The sequence below is a fragment of the Delphinapterus leucas genome, chromosome 2 (genome assembly GCF_059928025.1).
Source record: "Delphinapterus leucas isolate spDelLeu-1000000601 "Yukka" chromosome 2, BTC_Dleu_Yukka2, whole genome shotgun sequence".
Classification (NCBI taxonomy): Eukaryota; Metazoa; Chordata; class Mammalia; order Artiodactyla; family Monodontidae; genus Delphinapterus; species Delphinapterus leucas.
The window spans coordinates 149,644,160-149,661,535 of record NC_143130.1 but is presented as its reverse complement, the minus strand read 5'-3'; the positions used below and the strand labels follow the sequence as shown (position 1 = coordinate 149,661,535).

Genomic DNA, 17,376 nt, shown 5'->3' with positions numbered 1-17,376 from the left:
TGGTGGGCGAGCTCCTGGGGGCATCTTTTCCAAGCAGCACAGTTAGGTCTTAGCTGGGAACGCTGCATGCTTTGGAACCTCCTTCCACAGAAGGCTCGGAGGAGAGGCAGGTGCGGGCCTAGCGCCTCTGAAAGCATTACTGGCTCTTAGGAACAGCTGCTTGGGATGATCTGACCCCGTGACCATTTAGTAACTGCCACTGGGCGAAGGAGGAATTGGGAATAGGAGAGATATGGGGCTCAAAAGCCCTAGCCTAAACCCATGAGTTAGATCCCAGCTGGCTGTTGGAGAGAGCTCCTGAAGACTGGACAAATAGAGTAGGTTAAGTACGCTGAGGGTGTAGTTCAATGACATTTGGGCTTCTGGCCTCTTGGTGCCACTGAGAATGCTTAGTCATTCCATCAAAGTAGCCTTCAGTATATTTTTTTGTTCCTAATGAGTTACATTTTTACTGTGAAAAGGCAGAGTAATTTCATGAAGCTTCAGCTTCATGATTAATTTCATGAATTTCAGATTAATTTCATGAAATTAGAAATTTTGTGAATTTCTAATGTGTTAGAAATTTGCCACTAGCAAGTCACTTGGGAAGATATGATTGAGGGCCTCCTCTACACCAGGCACTAGGACTATAGTGGCAAGTAAGAAAGACATGCTCCTGTCCTCAGGGAGCTTACACTGTAATGTGGACAGATAGGCTGTAAACAAGTAAGTTAATAACCTACCCAGCTGACTTTGGGCTGTGATCGGTGCACTGAAGGGAATGAGCTGAGGAAATAACATGATGGAACATGATAGAAGGTGACCCAGGTTGGAGAGGTGGGCACGGTGGGGAGGGAGACCCAAAGAGATAACGTGGCCATGGAAGGCCACACCGAGGAAGGAATGTTTATGAGACAACCAAAAGGACGAGGATAAGCATGGACCACGTGATGAATTAAGTTGGGTTATACAAGATCCTATAGGCAGTGGTAAAGACTTTGTATTTATTCCAATTAATGAGGCGTGATAGGACCTGGATTTTATTTTCAATAGATAACCCTGGTTGTCCTTTAGGGAAGGGATTTAAGGAAGAGGGCAGAGTCAGGAGCAGGAAAACCTCTTAGGAGGCTGTTGTAAAGTCCAAGGGAGAGGTAATAGTGCTTTGATCTAGGTCTTGATAGCAGAATGGGCGCATTAAATGTTTTAGGGTCAGAGATGGGTGTCGGGCTGGTGATGGGGAGGGATGAGGGAGAGGAAGGATTTGGGTGATTCTGGGTTTGGATAGATGATGGTGCCATCGACTGAAATGGGGGAGAACAAGTTTGGAAAGAGAACGCGAGACCTGGCTGGTGACTCTTAATAAATTTAAATGTTCTTGTGGCCTCACGTGTGGCTTGAGCAGAACTGCGAACTTTCTCGGTTTTCTCCGGGCAAGGTAACACCCTAAGCCCAAACAGATGTGGTGCCTTCTGCACGAGCCATTTCAGGGAGGGAGTCTTACACCGTGCCTCCTCCGCGCATGATACCCTCCAGCTGGGGGTTCCACCTAGCTCACCTAAGTTTCTCTTGCCACTGCTTAATGCCTGGCCTCATTTCCCTGTCTTCAGCTAAGTTGTCAGTGGCTTCTCTCCTTCTGTTTATCTGTTCGCTAAAAATCAAACAAGCACAAGCCGTGCTGTGTCTGACGTGGGGTGTGTCCAACCCAGAGCTTGTCACTGACAGGGGCACAAAACCAGATTTGGGGAGAATATAAGAGTCTGTCTCCATGCTACCACCTTTAACATGCCAAGCCCCTCTAAGAACCCATTTGGGATCTCCCATCCTGGTTTATCCAATTCTTTCTTGACCTGACATCTATTTCCAGCCTGTACCACCTCTTGGGTCACCAGTTCTATTGCTTGATTTCCTTTTATTCTCTGACTCAGTGACTGGAGATGAAAAGATTTCTTTACATGTTACTCTCAAACCACCAGACTGGGGTCATATTACTCTTAGTAATGATAGTTGCTATTTATTAAATATTTACGAGGAAACGTACACCTTGCCAAGTGCTTTGCGTGCATTTTCTCAATTAAGAACGCTATGAAGAGGTATTAGTATTCCACTTTACAGACGAGACTTGGCGAGCTTTAGCAAGCTGCCTGAGGCCCAGGAGGGGCTGGGTTTGATCCCAGGTCGCAGTCTCCCATCCCAATGCCATGGCCCTGGAGGAGGGAAGGCCAAAGTATTGTGGCCTTTCAGAGACGGGACACTCACACGATCTCTGGTGACCAGCCAGGTTTTCCTGTGACTGGGGGTGGGTGTAGCAAGTGAGGAGGGTTTGGAGTCTGTTTTTGAAGCACTGGGGTGGCGGGAGCTGGGTGGGTTAGTAACTGCTCTTACATTCACTTCAGGAGCGACGGACCTACATCTGGTTCTACAGGATCGACAGTGTGGCCGACAGAAGCTCTGTCGACATGCAAAGCTCTAACGGTGACTTGGGAAACACGGGAGAGCTGAGAGTTTGTTCCAAGTCAGAATGTAGCAATATTCCTACTTTATACGAAAGAATAAAGGCTGGAGCGGAAGGCCTTGGTCTTCTCAACAAAGGGCAGGCCTCGCTCAGGGCACCCGTGTGCGAAAGGGTGCATGCCCGTGGGCAGCTGAGCAGGGCTTCTGCGTGGCCCCTTCTTTCCCACCGCTGAGGGGAGACTCAGCTCCATGCCCACCCCCGTCCGGCAATGTCTCACACCCTCTGGGAGAGACCTTTAAACATCTTGTCCGGGGTCTGATCCGGAAATGTCCCCCTCATCTAGCAAAGGCTGGGAGAAGCTCAGGTCCACCTCTGTTTTTAAAGATCCTAGTAATACATTTTTCTAAAGTAAAGAAATGCAAAACAGGGTTCCTGGCTTGGTTTATAATTTTCAATGTTTAAATTAACAAAACAACTCCTTTTAACACAAAGAAAAAACATAATTGTGCTAGTCACAAGATCACTGTAGGATTTATGAACTAATCGTAATTCAGAGAGCCCTAGAGGTCCTGTGATCCAGCCAGTGTATTCCTCTGAGTGCAGAAGCTCATTTGGAGATCAGGTCGGTAGCGTTCGATGCCTGCTGTGAATTACCAGAAGGTGTGACTTGAGCCAAATGGCCCTCCTGGCTTCCCTGTGATAGCCACCACCACAGAGAAAGGGACAGGCTCCAACTGCAGCCCCCCACGCGCTGCCCTTTCTATAAAATAAAACTTTCAAGTCGGTATCAGCTAATTTCAAAAGAAAAAAAAATTGTTTTAAATTCCCCCTTGCCCCAGAAGCAAGAGAGAGTAAGGAAGCAAATACTTTAGGAGAACCTGAATGCCTGAGCCTTTTTACGTATATTATTTCGTAGCTCTCACGACTGCCCTGAGATGGTGTAATTTACGCATTATTCAACCCCTTTGTGTCTCAGGGAAATAATTCGTCCAAGATCACCTAGCATATCCAGGATTAGAACCTAGATCCTTTGACTTCAAAGCCTGAGCTCCAGTCTGATCATGCCATGGAGCCACACGAAGCCCAGGAGGAGCCCAGTGGGGCTGGAAGGGGACCTGGCGTGGCCACTCTCCTCCGTGTCCCTACGGTGTCGGGGCAAACTTTGACCTTTCTAGATCTTTTCACTGTTTCTTTCTCTTTCCGTTTCTTATCCTGGCTGGCCGGCCCCCCACTCTGCTCCTTGTTTATGATACTTATTTTTCCATCCACAGCAAAATAATTCACATCAAGGTAATTGATCATGAGGCGCATGAGAAAAACAAGAATTACTTCATTGAGATGATGGGCCCCCACATGGTGGATATGTTTTCAGAAAGGTGTAGCACCCAGTCCTGCACACTAACGTTAGCATCTCCTCTCCTCTTCTGTTTCCTCCTTTCTCCAATCCGTTTGTCTCCTTCTCTTCCCCTTTCTTCTGCCTCTCTGGTTCACTGTCCCTTGTTTCTTTTCTGTTTCTCTCTTTTCCCCTCTCCCTCTCCCTCTATTCTCTCTGCACCCAGCTCTGTCCTAACACCTGCCAGCCTGTCACATGGTATTGTAAGAGGGATGCTCAAGACCCCATGGCAATTTTTTGTGGGATGGGGAGATGGATATGGGGGAAAAAAACGCAAGAGAGAGAAAGCGAGAGAGAAAAAACCACCAGCCACAGCCCTGAGAGTATCATATATGAGGCTCTCTGCTCCTCCTGAGTGGTTTAGGATACAAGGAAGAAAAAGATAGCGCAATCCCAGGCAGAAGGGCAGCCCTGGGAAACTGGCCCAGCTCTCAGCACAGAGATCTGTGGCGCAGCTCTTCTCAGGGCTAAGCTGATAGTCTCTGGATGTTGACAATCAATGTATTTGTATTTGGGTTCTGTTTGTGGTTCATCCCATTCCCCAAGACAGGCTTTAGGAATCCCTGCTAGCAAGTGTGTTTTTCTCTCCCTGACCTTGATTGAGCTGAAAATACAGGTTTGAGTTCTAGATCTAGGTCAAAGGCCTACCTGCCGTCTTCTGTCTTCCCTCTGCAGGGCATCTAGGTGTGAAGGCAGTTAGAAGAGTGGGAGAGAGGATTCTGACCTGAGGTGAGGCTTCCCCAAGAAGTCACAGGACTTCTCAGAGTGGACGCAGTTTTGCCTTTGATTTGAATGGCCCCATACACCCCAGCCTCCAATAGACAGTCAGAAAATCCTCTTCTGGATGGATCATACTGTGGAAGGGGGAGCTGTCAATCGTGCTTCTCCAGACCATGCCCATGGTCACAGAGCAAGCACCCCCTTCCCATCCCACAGCAGAGTCCCTGCAGTGGAAAGACAGGCCAGGATCATATCACTTAGACAGCCCTAGAGTACCATATCTAGGGCAAGAGAGATTCCCAGAAAATGCTTCTCGACAATCAGTGAGCTTTGTCTTTTGTCCAATGAGCAAGGTGTGGAAAGGTGTCCAAAAAGTGCCCAGAAGGTCACACACACACACACACACACACACACACACACACACCCCACAAATGCACAAAGCTGAGCCTGTCTTCAGAATGGAACAGGAACATCAGAGGCTCTGATGAGACTTTTTATGCTATGTTTGTTAGCATTTTTTTGCCCTTTAGAGAGCATTTAGGTCCCAGGCCAAAAAAGAAGAAAAAAAAAAAAAGAGAGAGAGAGAGAGAGAGAGAGAGAGAGAAAAAGAAAAGAAAAAACCCCACAAAAATAAAACAAACAAAACCAAAAAAAGAAAAGCAGAAAATAACAATTAGGGCTCACTATTAGGACCCGTTGACACCACTGTGGTTCCATGAAGGAACAGGAGAAGCCACACAGGGAGACTCAGGCCCACATGGCAACTTTGCCAAAGACAACGGACCTGAGCCAGCCTCAGGCCAGTCTCTGGAAGGAAGTGATTTTCAAGAAAACTTTGCTTCCTCGTATGATTTGGTTTTATTAAAAGACACTGTGCTTTGTTGAGATACCCGGAAATGAACAGAAACCTCCATTATCATGTCTACCTGACCCTTGGTAATCGGCATTCAAGCCAGCTTTGGTACACATCACCGCTATATGATAGAAGTCCAAAGATGATTTAGAATTGATGATTTACATCATTTTTACCACATTTTTCAGGAGTGCATCAGCTGTAAATATTAAAGGAATACTACATCCTATCGTGGTTAATACATATTTATTTTACTTCCCACCACCGAAGCCCTGTGAGATAAAGAATGAGAAAGATAATAGAATTCTGCCTTCTTTCCTTCCCTTCTCTCTCTCTCTCTCTCTGGTTTCCCTACCTCATAAATACTTTCCTTTTAAGATTTTCTTTCTGAGGTCCACATAACAAGTGGGAATAGACACAAGGAAGGGAAAAAAAACCCCTAGACTGTTGACATATTTCCTGTTGTAGAAGAGCCCTGGGTCACCCCCGATGGGCCAGCAGTTCACCTACTGCCCAAAGAAATGCCAATTACCACGTGACACCCAGTGGAATGTGCTGCCCAGCTCACTTCCTACTAACCGTCAGCAGGATCGAAAATGACTCCTCCCCACCTTCAGCCCCCTTTTTCCTTCCCATTTCCCTCCTGTCCTTCTGGATCCCTTCCTTTAACAACTTTTCCTTGCCTCCTGGCTCCCTTTCCCTCTCACCTGTAAGGACAACTATGACCAAGGAGATAAGAAAAGCTAAGACCATTTTTGACACAAGAGCAATTCAATCCACCAAGTCCTGTCAAAAGCCACCGTGGCAGCACTGAGCTGCATGTGCCAGGAGTGATGGGGAATGATTTTGAAGGCTGGGCTCCGGGTGACCAACCAATCTACCGACCCAGTCGACACTCTCTCTCTTGTTGTCCCTACAGGAAAACCGTAAGGGTTAAAATAGTAGATGAGGAGGAATACGAAAGGCAAGAGAATTTCTTCATTGTCCTTGGTGAACCGAAATGGATGGAACGTGGACTATCAGGTGTGAGATTCTTAAAAACAAAACAAAACAAAATAAAACAACAAAAAGAAAAAAAATTTAAACAAGTTGAAAAGCAACAACAACAAAAAGAAACTATGTTTTTTTTCTCCCCCCTTTTCTTTCCTTTTCCTCCTTCCTCCTTTTGACCAATGGACTTGTTTTATTCTTTTCCCTCCTGTATTCTCGCTCTTACCCTGTTTCGGTACCATCTCTGCCTTCTTAGCCATAGCTTATTTCCACGTCCTCCTTTTTCACCTTTTGGACACACTGCAGCCTCAACCCCTCATGACCCTGACGAGTTACTTCTGCCTTGTGCTCCAATTATCCGATTACCAATGTCCCCTGCACTCCCCATCCTTACAGCCCCCCACCATACACACAGTCACCTGTAAATGTGCAAACTCCTTGGTGGGTGGGGAGGAGAAGATAAAGAAAGGAATGTAATGCGATGCATGCCTCTGCCCCTTCCCTGCCTTGTTCCCCTTCCACCCCTCACTCTCTAGCCCGGATTGAATGAGGGAGGGTCTGGGATGGGGGCTGGACCCCGTCTTGCCATGATGCTTTGAGTCTTCTGCTGCATCTCCCAACCTCCGTTGAGTGCTTGGCAGGTTATTCACTTGCAGAGTGGCCCATGGGCCCCTTTGTCCTTCATGGAGGTAAGTGTTTTATCTGGCTATTTCACAGTTGGGTAGAGCAAAACATGGAAAGGTACACCAATTGTCAGAGGCCACGCTTCTGAGAGCTCTCTGAGAGACAGCTGCCTTCTGAGCTAGTCGTGCAATCTGGAATCCTGAGCTGTTCATCCTTCCCTTGACATCCCACCCCATCCCACTCTACCTCTGTTCTAGCCCAAGGTAGGGTACTTTATTCAGACTACTTTAGGATAATGCAGTCCCGAAAGCAGAAAATTGAGTCTGCAAAAGGAAAGTGGTTAACTCCAGGTATGGAAATCTCCTTAGCCGGAGGGTCCTGGAAAAGGATTGACATTGGGCAGGCCCAGAGTATGGTCTTACAGGTTTTCCAATGGAAGGGACTCCAGTAGAAGGGTTTGCTTGTTGTTGATCTCTGAGAAACAGGTGTTGGACGGTTCACAGAAGTCTGCCTTGGCTTGACATCTGCAAATGAGCGTATCACCCAGGTCTTGAGATAACCCTCATCGCACACCAGAGACGTGGCCTCCTCTCCTCCTCTCCTCCTCTCCTCCTCTCCTCAGGCCCTGTATCTTGGGACACCTGCCTAAGGGACTGATTACATTGCAACCAAGGTAGTAGTAAGGAAAGACTTCTTCCCCTGAAGAAAATGGTTAGAAGCTACGACTTGAAAGTGTTGGAGGAATATATGTGGGTAAGAGTCCTCTTGGGAAATATCAAGAGGAGGTCATTCACACTCCCCTTCAGGAGAGATGTGCTGCTGGAACCTCATGAAGGATAGAACGGTGAGACCTACTTGTTTGTCAAAAAAGGTGATGATTCTGCAGCTACTTCATAGTCACGTGACAAAGAGCAGCACGAAGCCTTTCACTCAAGGACAAATCTAAGAGATTCAGCGACTATGCTCCCAAAGGCTCATGCCCAGGTCTTCTTCTCAGACACGAATGTTCAGTTCCCCTTGTCTTCTGGGGACTCTCTCTGCAGACCTGACCAGTTCTGTGCCCACACTGGTTTTACACCTGCTGTTGGAGAGGCAGAAGCCCTCTCTGCCTTCCATTATTCATCCTCTTGTTGGCCACCTAAGAAGATGTTGCCATGAGTCTGATTGCCAAAGAGTGCTGGAAGAAAAGAGAAAATCTCCAGTTCCCTTGCTTCCCAGATTGTGTTCCCGCCACCCAGAATATTTTCAGAAATTGTCTCAACACCTGCCCTACTTCATTCTCATCTCCCTTGTGCATTTAATGCACATCTTCATGATTGGATGGACGTAGCAGACACCTAAGGCCATTGTAAACTAGTGTCATCAATTTCCACAGTCCCAGCTACTTACGTGCAAATGAAAGCAGGACAAAGGATCGCACAGGGTAGCTGAAAAGAAGGCAGTCTTCTCCAGACAAGAAGAATGGGTTGGAAGTCCATCCATGACTTTATTCTACCGGTAAAGAGACTCTTCTTTTCTGCCTCCCCAATAAACCCCATTCAACAGCTGGACAGAGAGTGACCTAAGATAAACCTTGCGGTCTTCAAGAGACTTGGCCAAACATGAATGCCTATGGCTACTCCTCATTTGAGGACCCCTTTTTACTGCATTGGATTTTCTGTCCAAGGAGATGTCAGCAGAGTCCTGGTGGAGCCCAGTCCTGCGGGAGGGAGTAGGTGAGAAAATAAGGATTTTATCGAGCTATTGGTGTGATATGCCTCCAGATCTTCCCAGTGACCAAGATGGAAGGTGCCAATAGGAAAGGTGTCAGTCTTCTGTCAGTTTCTATTGTCTATAGGGTTCATTTTCAGTTTCTTCAGATCTCCTCATATTTTGGCATTAGAGCACAAGTTGAAAGGTCATAAAACTTGATTGTCTAGATTCAGAGTCAAATGAAACCCCATCCTGATTTCCAGAATGTCCTGCTGTTCTCAGAGTGAGAAACTACACAGCGGAAATTGCTTTTCATTATCACTGCTGCATGGGAGAGTCTTAGGCATTCAGTACAACATAGTATAGTGTGTGCATGGTCAAAATGACAATTGCATTACAAAAAAAAGTAAAGGAGATTGAAATAGGAGATTCTGTTCTTGGCAAACAAAACAGACTTCAGAGGTGAGATTAAATGCTCTGGACAGGTTGGGGGAGGGAATAAGGGAGGATGAATAGGAAACACAGTTGCCTTGCAATAGAGGAAGCCCTGGGGTCTAGCAACTCTGAGCAGCATGGTCAAGGATGTGAGGCCTAGGTCTGGACATTGGAAGCCTCAGGTGGGAAAGGAAAGCTCTCTCCGCCAGGAATGAGGCCTGTTTGCTCCCCCTCTTACCTCATCCATGGGCTCACCCTAACGAGCTGCCCAAATGCTTCCAAATACTCAGAGCTATGCTGTTTCCTGCTTGTCTCTGGGATGTCTGAGCAGGGATAAATGACTCTCACCTGACCCTGGGGATCAATGCAGGGGAAAGTTCAGCTCCAGCTTCTCTCATCAGCAACAGTAGGAAAAACACCCTGGAGATATCATGTCACTCAGAGTTGGTCTACCTGGATCTCACTGACCCATCCGTAACTGCTAAGTGGAAAGTCTCAGATTCGTGTAGACATGACCAGCAAATGGTGCAGGTCAGCTGACTTAAAGCCCTCTCATAGTGCTAAAGATGATCCTGGTGTTGGGAGGGATGTCTGAGTAAAAACCAGGGCAGCAGGGGTCTTTCTGGAAGAGCTGCCCCTTGGCCTCCGTGGATACACTAATGTGTTTGGATCTCTAGTTTCCACTGGAACCTGGGGGGCAGGAAGGGTTCTTCTGTCCAGATTCATAGAAGGAGCAGAATGAACAAGCTCTCTTGCTATCTATCTATCTATCTATCATCTATCTATTATCTATCTATCATCTATCTATCATCTATCTATCTATCATCTCAGTGTAGTAAGGAGATCCATTGATCCATTACCCCTTGGAATTCCATATGGGAGAAACCAGGAAAAGTCAACTGCTGTTCTCCCTGCTTATGTACCATAAAGATTCTGGATCCATATGTATTTTCAGTGGCTGTGAATATGAGATTACAGACCTGAGTGGCATTCTTAGAGATTTTTAGAAAAAACAATCTACAGACACTTTCCCCCACCCCCTGCCCCACTCCTTCCTCAGCAATCTCCCTCAGTTGCCAGCTGCACCAGGAGTATGTAACAGGATGTTCCCAGGCTTTTATTTGACAAGAACCAGGGAGTGAGGTGCCATACTAAGACACCATCAAGGTGAATATGTGGTATGTTACAAGAATTTTTTAATTTTTGGATCTTGAAATCTAAGAGAGTTTAGCATAAGTGAAAACTCAGGGGCTAGGGATGACCTGTGCTGGGTACATCTTTAACCAAACCATGGTTCCCAGGCCATGCAGGTACCTTGTATTTGTCATCTCCATCTACCAATAGCTTTCAGTATGACAGTCTCCCTGGTCCAGAATATCTGGACTCTGACTTAGCCTGTCCTTTCTGAAACAAAACACCATCCAGAGATGCAGCTCCACAGGATCTATGAAAAATACATTTGCCATAATAGGTGACCAACAGTAAATCTCTAATGAGCATCTACTAATTACAATGACTTTGCAGTGACTTTGTAGGCACAGGTGATACAAAATGGGAGGAGTCCATGGCCTCCAACCTCCAGGCTCTCTCTCTAAAATGACACACTATTCAAGGAAAACATTTTGCAGGATTTACCTTTTCACAAGGTCATTCTTTTAGGGGTACTCAGAGCTGGGTCAGGGTTGCAACCTATACAGTTTTCAAGAGAACTGGATTCTCACTCCTTTACAGAATGGATGTGATAACCTGATCCCACAGAAGACCACAAATGACCAACTCTGTCTCTTCTCCACCCGCTTGGTTCCCCCGTCCTCATTCCTCTATCCCTGGCCCTCAGAGCTGCAGGGAAGGTGTGGGGCAGGTTTGCAGCTGCAGGCCCCTGGTGCTCAGCAGTCTCGCCAGTAGTTCACGCCCCTTGCTGCGGTTGCTGCTGCTGCGCGCATGCTCCAATTGCTGCCTTTTGCATGTGGCTGCAAAGTTCTCATCTACTGAGCTCACTGCTTTCCTTGTGCTACTGCAACCACAAAGCCTGGGTACACTTTTAAGATGGGACCTTAATGCTCTTTCCTTTTCTTTCTTCCCCTGTCTGGTACCCATTTGCAAACAGCGCTCCTGTTGTCTCCAGGTAAGGGGAGTCTTCCCCCCTTTTTCTGCTTCTTGCCAGTGCCATTATGTAGTTTAAGACCAATGTCCTTTGATTTATTTACTAGGAACTGTGGGCCCAACTTAACCTAACAAGTTCTCCTAAGGACTTGGAGATATTTCCCTACCTGAAGTAATTGTGAGGAGGTAGACAATTCCTTGAGCACCATTTTAGTGGTTGTGGGTAAAGGCATAGCTGGTCCTCTCTGAGACCAGGAAGAGAATTGAAACTTACCAAAGAAATGGTGGGTCATAGACTTCTCCTGAGTCTTAATTCCTCTGTCATCTCATGCTGTGGGGCAAGAGAGGACGAGAGTCAGAGCTGACTCTCCTAATAGGATCATGATGGGATGAGAAAGAAAATACTTTGATCTTAAGGGGTCCAGGGAGAAATAATCAGGATCTGCTGTGAGAACATGAAAAGCAATTTTTAAGGAATCTGGTATTTTATTGATCCTGAAGATCTTCCATTTCATCACAGCAGAGACCTAAATTTCTAGAACTTTGGTTCATTAGTCATTGATCCTTGAAGTCACGTGTGCCATGAACAACAAGAAGAATTAGAATATTATGGCGGGGTGGGGGTGGGCAATGATCTGATTGTATATAGAATTTCGGGGGAATTTATGTTGGAGATATTCTCACGCAGAGTCTAGAGCCTGTTGTAGGAAACACATCTACTTTGAGAGTATGCTTGCATCAGTGGAATCAAATCATAGACAATGTCCAACTTTGTGAGCAGTTAGGAATGCGCTTCCAGCATATCGGCAATACTGTAACTCTTGGTGCAGGCAGAGTGAGCTATACAAGATGTCTCAGCATATGTTAAAATAACATTTTATACTTCATTAGTTCTTTGAATGTATAAAAATTTTAAGGTCATTTGAGAGGCAAACCATTTTACAGAATTCATTGGTACTTAGTCACCATAGGCTGTACGCTGAGTTTGAGGAAGAGGCAGTGTACATAGTAAGGACATTTACCTCCTTGGAGTCTCAAACCAAAATAAAAGATATATGTAGGTAAACCCCTACATTTTCCCTTTATGGAAAAAAATTACTCCAGCTTCCCTGGCCTCTTGCTTCATCTTATATCAATAGGATAATGACTATCTCCGACCCCATATATTCCACTCTTCTCTCAGGGTTTCAATGTCAGAGCACTGGGTGTTCTCCACTTCACTCATCTTCTCGCCTGAGGAGGCAGTTGGGCTTTTTTGTTCCAATGCTTGCCTCTACCCCGCCCCCCACCAGCCACACACATATGCACATACCAAAGGTTGTGATTTAATTTAAGCTTCATTATACTTTTAACACATTGGCACAGATACCAGTAGAAGCTAAAACAGGAAAAGAAGGTGTCATTTCCTAGATCTTTCAATCTGTACACCTGCAATTTAGGAGCCCTTTGTTAGACTTTAAATTCACCGGAAATCTCAACTCCTTGTTTGGATTTTCCCAGGTGGCCAAGCAAACATGATTCACAATGCCTGGTGATGAAAGATGGAGAGAAAATATGTTCAATCTGAACCACATCACCAAGCTCAGGGACCTGGGAGTTAGAGCACTGGCTGCATCGCCCCATTTCCTTCTGAGGATGTCTGTAGAACATTCATGGCAATCTATTCCAGTCTTACCTGGCAAGCTCTTTCCTCTTCCAATATCTGTTTAGTCTTCCACCCTATTAATAGTCTCATTATCTCTTTTTCCCCTTCCTCCTCCTTCTCCTAGACCCAAGAGTTTGTTTAGTCAGTCTGAATATCAAGATATCACCTGTCACTTATTCTCTACACTTGAAATTCAGAGGAGTTACATAAACAAGTGATCAGAATAATTATGGTCTTTTAGGTTTGAGACTTATGACTCTCTCAAGAAATTAACTATTTGAATGTAAAGGAATGATAATTACAGAAGTAGGAAAAGGCAGGAATTGATACCAAATCCAGATACTAAATCAGAGTTGATTTAAAGGCATGTGAATCAATCAATTAACAGATATATATATATATATAGACAGAGAGCGAGAGAGTACCTCTGTGGGGTACTGTGGGGCTGTGGGAGATCGAAAGATAGAGGATTGGTTATTTGTCAAAGAGATTTCTGCAGAGAGCTAGAAGGAAAAACTGACTGTCACCACAGGGGTAGACAGGTCAGTGGCTAGATCAATATCCTGCCAGATGGATATAGTGCTAGATTGATAGCTAGACAAGGGGTTAGACAGGTACATTTATAAGTCACTGGAGAGCTCATTACATTGGTATAAAGTTCTTGTGGCACATGTAAAATATGACAAGGGAGAGTCGGGGAGGGAGGAGTGGAATAATACTGTCACTACTAGGATAGGCATTGCGATATGGTGCCAAAAGCTACAAGTAGAGGAAAAGCGTACCCATGCTTTTAAAGAATCTACGTATACATCTTTTTCCAAAGACTTTTATTCAGAGTGGCTTGCAGTCTGGCTTCTAGGATCACTGACTTCATAGCCAGACTTATATTCAGAATTAACTAATAAGAGGCTCATATGGACTAAATGAAGTCAGGCTGCTAGGGGGTGTCTGCATAGAAATGTACAGAAGGATATTGATCATTGAGAAATAATTGTTTCCTAAAGTGGTCACCAACACGAAAGGGAGGACAGCACCACGGACAGCTCCCCAGCGTTTTGGGATTGCCTTCTGTGTTTGGTGCCAGAAGCACTGAGTAGGACAGCCAGCTCAGGAATCCTCCGCATACTCTCTTACCAGTTTCATTCAAGACAACTCAGACATTCTTATAGAAAACAGACTCTCTGCTTGGCTTATCATCTTTCCAGTGAATTCTTTTCCTTGCAACCTCGAGAGCTCAAGTCTCACCCCTCCCCATGCTTCACAAATTCCCAAGATAAAAAGAAGAGAAGACCTTCTTGGCCTCTGACCCACTTTGTCCTTGAGATTCTTTAAGGACTAGAGAATTCCCCCCAGGAGATTCACTGTGTGGAATGAAAGCAATTAAAGAGCCAAATAAAAGAATTAATTGCATGTAAGAATGTGGACTCGGCTGGAAAGATGTTTAAACGAGCTCTGAAAGAAACAGGACGCCAAGAGCAATTTTCTAACAAAGGGGAATAAAAAGACAATCTCTATTCCACTTTAATCTAGAAAATGCATCTTCATGGTGAAGTGGTCTTAAAATGGACTCACCAGCTGAAGTGCAAAAAATGTCTAACTGTTCAGCATGAGAAGGGACCACCGGTGATTGAGTTAAGATGCTGAGGGGTGACAGGGGATGCCTCAAAAGGAAATAGAGGAAGAGCTTCCTTTTGTTTTGTTTTTGAACAAGTATTTGTGTTTCAGAAGAAATGTGCCTGGTTCCTTAGAAACCCTGGGGATCTTTCATTTGGAAATCATGAAGTTTGGGGGGAAATCTTCCAAGTTTCTCATGGTGAGGATAATAGTCACTAGTATGAAATGTAGCTATTCCTGGAAATATCCCTTCTTCCTCCTTTATAGAGGAGAACACTCCCAAGAGTGTTGGAGAGAGATGTTAATGGGAACCAGTGGACATTCCCTTTGGGTGAAAATGTGCTTCTGACCCCCAAGAACTCTTATATGAAGTAGTTGACCAGTCATGCCCAACAGTTCAAAATTGTTAAAAGTCAGGAGATTTGGCTTTGGTTCCCAGCTCTTCGATATCTCACCAAATGTCTTGGGACTTCACTTGGTGCTATTTCTCAGAAGATCCTTGGGTCATATTGCCCACCCGGGTATCAAATCAAAAGAGGAATGTTTAGCCCAGGCCTGCAAGGAACACTCTCATGGTCTGATGATCATAAAGTGTTTAGCACCTTATAGAAAAAGGCACTAAAAATTACACAGAGTCCTCATCCTCAAGGGCTATTTGCTGTATGCCCACTGCCCATGCCTAATACCCTGAGCTTTAGACTTCCAGGGAATGGCAAATGAGCTAAAGCTAGTCTGATTTTGCTTTGTTGCAGAGGTGACAGACAGGAAGCTGACTGTGGAGGAAGAGGAAGCCAAGAGGATAGCAGAAATGGGAAAGCCAATATTGGGTGAACACCCCAAACTAGAGGTCATCATTGAAGAGTCCTATGAGTTCAAGGTCAGGCCATAAGTGAGATGTAATTGAATAATAAAGTAATGAGGTGGGAGGTAGAAGACCTGGAGTCTTGTTCCAATGTCACCACTGAATACGTGAAGTTGAAACTGAACAACTCACTTACCCCAGGCTCAGTTTTCCCATTTGTAAAGCGGAGCAAACAGTGCTGGCCATGTGTATCTTAGGAATATTGTGAGGAAACATAACACAGCCTGTGGAATAAATGAGCTATAAATCTCCTAAATGTATCATCACTATTTAATTGTATTTTTAAAACAAATATACTAAAATTCACTACTCCAGGCTAGGTTTACTGACATCATTAGTGTTATTCTCTGTTGTGTTGCTCTAAATATCCAATGTCAGCAGTCACAACTGAAGAAAAGGACATTAGAACGACTATGCCAGAAGATACCCCCTGGAGTACAGGGTATCTTTCATTCCCATGAAGTACCAGACTCTACAATGGTTCTGAGCATTCTAACCTCATGGTTCCAAGTTTTAATCTTCCTGACAGACTACCGTGGACAAGCTGATCAGGAAGACAAACCTGGCCTTGGTTGTGGGGACCCATTCCTGGAGGGACCAGTTCATGGAGGCCATCACTGTCAGTGCAGGTAAGAGGGTCACAAGATGGGCACAGGCAGCTCCAGGGAAGCAAGAACACAGCCATGTCAACAACTCACCAGTCTCTGGGAGGGCCCTGTGGCCAGTCTTCCCAGCTCTAACCCTAGATGTTTGCCTTTTCACTGAGTCACTTTGGAAGAGAACTATGGGGTAACTAGAAGAGCATGGCTATCTCTGGTTTCAAACCCTGGTTCTACTGTGTGAACTGGGACAGGCTATCCTCTCTGTACTTCGACTTCCTCATCCAAAAAGGGAACTATTGCTACCTTTCTCAGCAAAGAGAGTAGAAAGTGGCACAGTCTGGTACTGAACAGGAACTTAAGAAATTCTCTTTTTCATCATTCCGTCCTCTTATTAATTTGGTCTTCCTTTTCTGTAAAATGCGGGACTATTCTGATTTAGAGATGTGGGGGTCTGGGGTTTGTAAAAACCTTGCATTGACTGACAAACCCCTGCCCTGGATGATTTCAGACCTCTCCTCGGCAGTGAGTGACAGGTTTCCTCAGTGGGGACCCACAGCACAGCTAGCATCCCAGAGGCCTGCATGCGGGTTGGCATGGGGATGGGAGGGGTCTTGCCACCACTCACAGCGTTGCCTCTTAGCACCACGGAGGCCTCCTGTACTGCCCCGCACTCCTGGCCTTGTCTCTTTTCATGAAGCTTTGTTGTCATAGCAACCCACGGGGTCACATCCCTGAGGTCCCAGCACCAGAGCCAAAGTACAGCCAGGAAGAGAGGGCCACTGCTGCTGCGTTTGCTGCCCCTCTTTTCCTATCACCTGCTTCATATACTCCCAGTCCCACCTCTGAGGACCTTTCTTTGCCCCTATAGAGACAATAAGCGGAATATCAGCCACGTAATCTAACTCCCTCCTTTTTCAAATGAGGGAGCCGAGATTCAGAAACCAAAGATGGTTGACCCCAGGTTCCAGATTCTCTTCATAGCGCAGCTGCAGTTGGAACCCAAGTGTCCTGACTCCTGCTTCCACCGGTTATGTCAAAACATGACAGAGGTTGCCTTTGATGGGGCGCCAGCATGTCCTCTCCTCCTGGACTGCTGAATGGGCAACTCTGCCCACATTTCCTGGCAAGGACAAACCAGGCCCATCCCTGCTCCATCCCACGGGATATTTGGAGGATGGCACTGTCTCCCCGGGATGCCCACATGATCTGGAATGAAAGCTGTCCTGCTGGGGATGGAAGATGACCAGAACCACGAGGTTATTGCAGCAGTCACGTCAGGAAGATTAGAGGAGCCCCACGGGTGTCCAGTGAAGAGTGGAAACCCAGCTGATTTCACTCTCCTTCACCTAGGCAGCCCCGTGCCTGCTCCATCCTCCTCCCTCTCTCCCCCACTGCCCTGTCCCTCTCAGGTT

General features: G+C 45.8%; 1 protein-coding gene across 1 annotated transcript in view; it reads left to right on the top strand.

Moving 5' to 3' along the window:
• Window positions 1-17,376, top strand: part of SLC8A3 (solute carrier family 8 member A3) — a 149,007-nt gene that overhangs the window by 128,273 nt on the left and 3,358 nt on the right. The window contains exons 4-5 of the mRNA XM_089906277.1: window positions 15,239-15,377; window positions 15,892-15,991. Of these exons, the coding sequence (XP_089762403.1) occupies window positions 15,239-15,377; window positions 15,892-15,991 (239 nt within the window). The remainder of the gene's footprint in view (window positions 1-15,238; window positions 15,378-15,891; window positions 15,992-17,376) is intronic.